General features: G+C 59.1%; 1 protein-coding gene across 1 annotated transcript in view; it reads left to right on the top strand.

Moving 5' to 3' along the window:
- Positions 1 to 7,432, top strand: part of SLIT1 (slit homolog 1 (Drosophila)) — a gene marked incomplete at both ends in the record, with an annotated part of 14,034 nt that overhangs the window by 3,653 nt on the left and 2,949 nt on the right. Inside the window, 13 exon segments of the mRNA XM_009874041.1 lie at positions 432 to 602; positions 743 to 817; positions 1,047 to 1,190; positions 1,485 to 1,628; positions 1,756 to 1,795; positions 1,797 to 1,929; positions 2,995 to 3,127; positions 4,163 to 4,231; positions 4,630 to 4,701; positions 4,905 to 4,976; positions 5,218 to 5,289; positions 6,815 to 6,978; positions 7,327 to 7,432. The exon segment at positions 7,327 to 7,432 is cut by the window's right edge and continues 28 nt beyond it. Coding sequence (XP_009872343.1) covers positions 432 to 602; positions 743 to 817; positions 1,047 to 1,190; positions 1,485 to 1,628; positions 1,756 to 1,795; positions 1,797 to 1,929; positions 2,995 to 3,127; positions 4,163 to 4,231; positions 4,630 to 4,701; positions 4,905 to 4,976; positions 5,218 to 5,289; positions 6,815 to 6,978; positions 7,327 to 7,432 — 1,395 coding nt within the window.

The raw sequence follows: 7,432 nt of genomic DNA, 5'->3' as shown, positions 1-7,432 counted from the left end.
TGTGTGGTGCCCTTTCAGAGAGGCTGCACACGGGGTTGGTTGTGCCAGAGCCCCATGGTCCAGCCCAGCAGGACCATACTGCATTTCCCATCATTTCTGGTTGCTGAGTTCCCAGGTACTGCAGTCAGAAGCACTGGGTACCAGGACATGTTGGCAGCATCTCCTGTTGTGCTGTTGTTATCCAGATGGGCTCAGAGGTGTCCTCAGGGTCTGGCTCTGGTTGCAGGAGGGGAGCAGGTGGTGGGCAGTGCAGCACCTCATGCACCCAGGACAAATATCCCTGTGAATAACCTGCTTTGGGCATGGAGGGGAGTTATATGCGCACAGTGTCTGGGATGAGGGAAGCTGGGGGAGAGACGGAGCACAGCTGGAGTGTGGGAGGATCAGAGAAGGGGAGGGCAGGCACAGCCCTATAACTCTGCCCACGAGAGCCCACGCTGCCCTCTTCGGTGTGCAGGGACAGAAGATTACCAGCTGAACAGCGAGTGCAACAGCGATGTGATCTGCCCCCCAAAGTGCCGCTGTGAGTCCAGTATTGTCGAGTGCTCCAACCTGAGGCTCACCAAGATCCCAGAGCGCATCCCCCAGTCCACGGCCGAGCTGTAAGAGCCTCCTCCCTCCTACTCGGCTTTCCCTTCTGCAGCCAGGACATCGCTGTTGCTAGGGTTTGGCTCAGGGTTTGGTCTGTGCCAGACCCTTCACAGCGAACTCCTGAGATTTTTTGCAATGTTGCCCTTCCCAGACGCCTGAACAACAATGAAATCACTGTCCTGGAGGCCACCGGCATCTTCAAGAAACTCCCACATCTGAAGAAAATGTAAGTATTGAGCAGGTGCAGCCCATCAGGAGTGCCAGGGGGCTGGGAAGGCAAGTAGGGGTCTTGATGTCAGGGCAGCCTGGAGCGTGGAGTGGGGGGCATGTCCTGACCCGAGGTTCTACCAAGGCACTGGGCATCACAGGGCACTTGGTGGAACATGGAAGAGGTGTGGTTCAGGATGAAGTTGGGGCAGAGCCCGTCATCCTATCCTGCTTTCCCCTCTCTGCAGCAACCTCAGCAATAACAAGGTGTCAGAGATTGAGGACGGGGCGTTTGAGGGGGCATCCTCTGTCAGCGAGCTGCACCTCACTGTCAACCAGCTGGAGTCCGTGCGGAGCGGCATGTTCAGGGGCTTGGATGGGCTGAGGACCTTGTGAGTCTCCCCTCTGCTGTGGGTGCAGGGACGGAGATGTCCTTGCTCCCTTGCCCTGCCTGCGATCCTGGGCTGGTGCTGTCTGCAACACTGCGGGGCCAGCTCAGGCATGCCTTATCCATCTGCTGTCCATATCCAGAGCTGGGGTGGGGGGGTAGATTTTCGCTGCTCAGGGACTGGTTCAGGCTCATCCTGCTGTCCGGCGGTGAGGTGGGCACAGCCTGGGCCCTGCTGAGATGTGTTTCCCCTGTGACACCCAACCGTGTCGTTCAGATGATCCCTTTTCCTCCGCAGGATGCTGAGGAACAACCGCATCAGCTGCATCCACAATGACAGTTTCACGGGGCTGCGCAACGTCCGCCTGCTCTCCCTGTACGACAACCAGATCAGCACCATCGCGCCGGGCGCCTTCGACACGTTGCAGTCCCTCTCCACGCTGTACGTCTCTGGCCCCTGGGGTGGGGGATGCTCCCAGACTGTCCCCATCGCATCGGGAGGGGCTACAGGGAGTCCTCTTGCCTGGCGGCTGCTCGGGTGATACCCTCACGCTCCGTCCGCTGTGCAGGAACCTGCTTGCCAACCCCTTCAACTGCAACTGCCAGCTGGCAGCTGGCCTGGCGGGGGGACTGGCTGCACAAGAGGAAGATCGTGACGGGGAACCCGCGGTGCCAAAACCCCGACTTCCTCCGGCAGATCCCGCTCCAGGACGTGGCTTTCCCCGACTTCAGGTGTGAGGAAGGTAACTCACGGGCCCCGTGGCGCTGGGGGCGAGGAGGAACCAGGCTGTTTCTCTCGGGCTGGCACTGTGCTCTCTGTCCCCTGCTGCCGGGATGTTTGGCAGGGCCCAGTAGCAAAGTGGTAGCTCTGGGAAACCCTCAGCCTCCCCTAATGATGCACGAGTTTCTTTTCCCAATGCCCAGCCCTTAGGGCTGCGCTCAAACACCCACGCCCTGCTCTGAGGCCAGGAGAGGAGTTTGCACCCACTGGACTCTGTGGCCCTTGTACACAGGCAGGTCCATGCTGGCAAACACTTTGCTCTGGGTGCTGGCAGGAGCAGATATTTAGGCAAAGCCCACCAGGATTCATCCTGCCTCTTCCCTCTTTCCCCTCCCAGCCCTGCACACACGCCGGAGCTGGGCAGATGGAGCAGGCGGGGGAGTGCGCGTGTTGAGAGAAAAGCCTTTTTTTGAAAAAAAAAAAAAAAAAAAGAAAATTTAATTTAGAACAGCTTTTGAGCCCTCTGGAAAATATTTACAAACAAATCATCATTTCTTCTGCTTTCCCTCCTCCACCACGTCAAAGACTGAAGGGTTGCATCCTGCGCCTTTCCTGACGGTGCGAGATAACATACGGTCGTCCCAGGGACGCCTCTCCCGCAGGAGCCCAGCACCGCAGCGGGAAAGGAGGAGCAATGCCGGCTCCTCCGGCTGTTCCCTCTATCCTGTGTCTGGGAGACAGGTGAAGGAGGTTATTTCTGGAGGATTTGCAGGGCTGAACCCCTTCTTCTCCACCCTCTTCTCTGCGCTCCCTGGGACTGCATTTTTGCTTGAAAAAGATGACAATCAGAGCAGTCTTGAGCTGGCTGGTAGGGGCAGCTGCTTTCTGGGCTCAGAAGCAATTTCTGCTCTGCTGACTCTCAGCCAGGCTGAGGCTACTGCCTGCAGCACCCAACTTTGGGCGTGAGGGGATATGGTTGGCATGGGAGGAGAGCAGTCCTAGGTGGGAACAAGGCATCGAGTCCAGCCTCACACGGTGTCTGAGGGCTGAGCCCCAGTGAATTTGTGGCTCTCTGTGCCTGATGCAGGTCAGGAGGAGACCAGCTGCATCCCCCGGCCCCAGTGCCCACAGGAGTGTACCTGCCTCGACACCGTTGTCCGCTGCAGCAACAAGCACCTCAAGGCCCTGCCCAAGGGCATCCCCAAGAACGTCACAGAGCTGTGAGTGCTGGATGAGTGCCCAATGCCCTGACCACCAGCGATTTTGTGGCACTGGGTGGGGGCACTCTGGAGTTGCAGGTGTCAAAACAGAGATGCTCCCTCCTGCATCCTCATCCCAGCCTGGCAGTGGGAGCAGGACCCCCACCCAGCCAAGGAGTGCTGTCCCAGCAAGGGGCTCAGTGGGACCCTCTCTGCAGACACACGTCTACCAAGGGCGATATGCAAGGAGTGTTGTGTCAGCAGCCAGGTCCCTGCTCTTTGGCCCTTGGGAGGGAGCAGCTTGGGACAGCCAACCCCTGCAGCTGCAGTCCCCACACAGACATGCAGCCCAGGGCTCTACAGTCCCCAGCAGCCTGCTATCAGCGACAGGGTTGGGGCCATCCTACCTCTACCAGCTCCCTGGCCCCTCTCTGCTGTCACCTCTCACCACAGCTGCGAGGATGCTCTTGACAGCCCCAGCTCCAAGTACACGGGCAACGGGATATGGTTTGCCTGGGGTCAGCCACCTATCACTGTGGTTGTAAAGGAGATGCCCATGCAGCCACACCAGGTCTGGATATTTGGGGCTCTGCACCCATCCGGGAGGCGTGACAACAAGTTCCATGTGCAGGGGATGTTGTGCACATACGTATGTATACCACCCCCTCACACCCCTGTGCTGTCTCGCACACCCCTCCTCTCTCTGCATCCTCCGCTCTCTCTCACACATGGCTTGGTAACGGTTACAGCCACCCACGCTCACATCCGATGTGTAAACGCAGCACATGGCTGGCTGCACTTCCACAGGCAGGCTGCTGGGAGACTGTCCCCGGGGACCCGATCACAGAGCCCCCCGGGTGTGCTAATGCACTTGTGCGCTGCCCCCCACCCCCAACCCTGGGGTCCCCTGAGAGCCCAGCGGGGCCTGGGTGCCAGCGGGGAGGTGATGCTCTTTGCAGACTCAAGTCCCTGGGGGTTCACAGGAGAAACAGGAGGGCAGAGGCAGGGACCTCCTACTTCCTGGCCACCCCAAGGTGCCTTTGTTCTCCCTTGCAGCTACCTAGATGGAAACCAGTTCACTCAGGTCCCAGGGCAGCTCTCCACCTTCAAATACCTGCAGCTTGTGTAAGTAGCCAAGAGCAGGAGCCTAGGCAGCTGGTCCCACTGCTGGGGCATGTGGGTGAGGGCAGGGGCAGTGCCCATGGTGTGTGACCCTGAGGAGGGGTCTGGGGGTGTGCAGGGACCCCCGGCATCCCTCTGTGTCCCTCCTCTGCACCAGGACACAACTATAGGGCAATGATGCTCAGCCCCTGGGAGCTCACAGCCGCTGCTGGGGCTGAGCACTGGGCAAAGGCAAGACAGTGACGTTGCTGCCATCACCCTGTGTGACAACACTACTGCTCCCTTGGAGGTTGTGCTGTGCTGCGCTTTGCACCCTGTTGCATCTCAGCAGTGGGGAGCAGCAACGAGGGACAGGGCTCAGCTGGCTCCAACCCCTGTGGTTTGCGGTTTCTGTCTTCCAGTGATCTGAGCAACAACAAGATCAGCTCCCTGAGCAACTCCTCCTTCACCAACATGAGCCAGCTCACCACACTGTAAGTGCAGTCCCTGCAGCGTGCCACACCAGGCTGCAGCCCAGCCAAGCTGCAGGGGGCTGTTCCTAGGGGACCCCAAAGACTGGGGGTTGCTGGGGGCTATGGTTTGAACTGGAGTTGACTTGTGAGATGGCAGAGGTGGCTGGGGGCAGCGTGCAGTGATGCTCCCCAGCACTGTGTTGCCTTCTCATTCTCTTCTGCAGGATCCTCAGCTACAATTCCCTGCAGTGTATCCCTCCCCTGGCCTTCGAGGGCCTCCGCTCCCTCCGGCTGCTGTAAGTACCTGCCCGTCACCCCACTCACAGCCCCTCTCGGCCCCTTCTCTGCTGTTTCCAGTGTCCCCATGTTTCCTGTGCCCTCTTGGAGCTGATGATGCATTGGCAACAGCAACAGGATGGTGGGGTCCAGCTCTGCTGCCCATGCCTGGACCCATGGGATGGAGGCAGCCCAACTGGTGACAGTCCTGGCTGCCCAGCCTGGAGCCATGGACATCACAGGACCTTCTGTTCTCTGCAGATCTCTCCATGGCAATGACATCTCCAGCCTCCCCGAAGGTATCTTCGCAGATGTCACCTCCCTGTCCCACCTGTGAGTATCTCCTGCTCCATAGAGCACCGGGCTGGATGCAGGCTCAGGAGACCTTTAAAAACCACAGGGCTGAGCCCAGTTTCTCTGAGGGCTGAGCTGCCTCCTTTCTTCTCTGGCTTCGTACTTGGGCCAGTGTTTGTGGGGCAGTGCCATGCCTGCCTGCCTTCCTTTTGCTCAGTCCCCAGGTCCAAGTGCGTAGCTGAGCCTCTCACTCTTGCTCTGATGGCCCTGTGGTACTTGCTGGAGGTGGCATGAGGTTCCTCACAACTCTACCAGGTCTCTGGGGTCCCCTGACAGGCAGGGCCAAGCCATGCAAATGCTGGCATGGCTGTGGGTCAGCAGGGGCTGCTCTGACCCGTGCCAGCGTGTTAGCCTCCTCTCAGGGTGCTTTCCTGAAGAAGCCTCCCACAATCTATCATCAGGCATCCTCCTGCCAGTGCCAACGTTTCAGCCCTGCTTTGAGGGAACCTGTAGCTGATGAGCACAGCCATGTGGGTGGGAGTTCAGCTTTGCTCACGAGGACTTTTTGGTCACTTCCCTGACCATGCTGAGCCATTCCTACCCACCTGCTGATGGCTGGTCCTGCTTCTGGCATCCTGGACGTCTCATGCTGTTCCTCCAGCCTGCGGAGAGCATCTTGATTTCTAATCCTGGCCTCCCTGTGATTTTTTGGGAGAACCACTCCCAAAAAATTGGTATTCTCTGGCTCTTCCTCGATTTCCCTCGCTGGAGCACGGTGCTGTCTTTGCGACGTCCGGTTCCCGCAGGGCTGAGCTGTGTCACCAGCCGGCGCTGTTGGTGCTGTAGGACCAGGTTTGTCAGCCCCAGCAGATCTGCTGTCCCTGCTGCCTCTCTTCTGGGCTGCTGTCTCCTTCATCACAGGTTGCACCGACCCTTCATCACTGCTGACCTTTGCAGTGAAAGAGGTTGCAAAGAGGCATCCAAACCCCCTGAGCCACCCACATCATGTGCTGCTCCCTGCTCTGCCCTGCTGTGGAGCAGAGCAACTCTTTTTCTCCCTCTTCCTCTCTTGAAGCAATTCCTTCCTCTCCTATGCTGCTGTCCCCACTAGCTCTGGCTGTGACCCGCTGCTTGTCCCCAGCACCCTACTCCCATGTCCCTGCCCTGCAGCTCCCGTGCAATGGTTCTGTTGTTTCTGCACAGCCTCAGGGTGATTTGCCAGGTTTGTGCTGGGTCCCTGCAGTTTTGCCTGAGTTCTGGAGGGGAACTCCCAAGGATTTCTGTGTGGGCAGAGGAGGAGAGCCCCAGCACGAAGCCACAGGGCACTGCATGAGCTGTGGGGCTGGCAGCAGGGTGGTCTAGCTGGGCAGCAGTGTGGGGCTGTGTGTCCCAGTTCTCCCACCACAGGCAGCACCTCTTGTGCATCCAGAAATGGAGGCCCACTGTGTCCCCCTATCACGTGGCAGCCCAGCCGAGTGATGAAGTTGTGTCCAGTCCCAAGGTCTCTGAGCCTGGTTCCCTCTGTGAGGCAGTGGGTGCACTTTTGCCTTTCCTTCTCCTGCAGAGCCATTGGGGCCAACCCCCTGTACTGCAGCTGCAACCTACGCTGGCTCTCCAGCTGGGTCAAGACAGGGTACAAGGAGCCAGGCATTGCCCGCTGCGCTGGACCCCCCGAGATGGAAGGCAAGCTGCTGCTCACCACCCCTGCCAAGAAGTTTGAGTGCCAAGGTGAGAGGTGCCCACACTGACTGTCTAGTAATCCATGCCCTCCTCAGGCAGGGCAGTGGGTGTCACGCCTCCTGCCCCATACCTGGCAGAATCATGCTCCGTGGGTCTGGGAGACTTTGGCATTTTATCTGTTGAGCTGCCTTGTGGAGGAGGGGGACTGGGGTTCTTCTGTCCCCTTACCTGGCTGGTGACATGTCGCTGATGACCAAGCAAGCACATGGCAGTCCCATGGCCTAGTGCACAGCTCTTTGGTAGGGCAGGCTTTGCCCCTCATCTCAGTGCCCATGGACAGACACCTCCTCATCACTCCCTACACTGACGATCATCTCCATTCCTCCTGTCCCACAGGTCCGCCCACCCTGAGTGTCCAGGCCAAGTGCAACCCTTGCCTCTCCAGCCCCTGCCAGAACCAGGGCACCTGTCACAACGACCCCCTCGGCTCCTACCGCTGTGC

Source organism: Apaloderma vittatum, unplaced genomic scaffold (assembly GCF_000703405.1).
Source record: "Apaloderma vittatum isolate BGI_N311 unplaced genomic scaffold, ASM70340v1 scaffold29017, whole genome shotgun sequence".
NCBI lineage: Eukaryota > Metazoa > Chordata > Aves > Trogoniformes > Trogonidae > Apaloderma > Apaloderma vittatum.
This window is presented reverse-complemented; position numbering and strand designations above follow the sequence as displayed.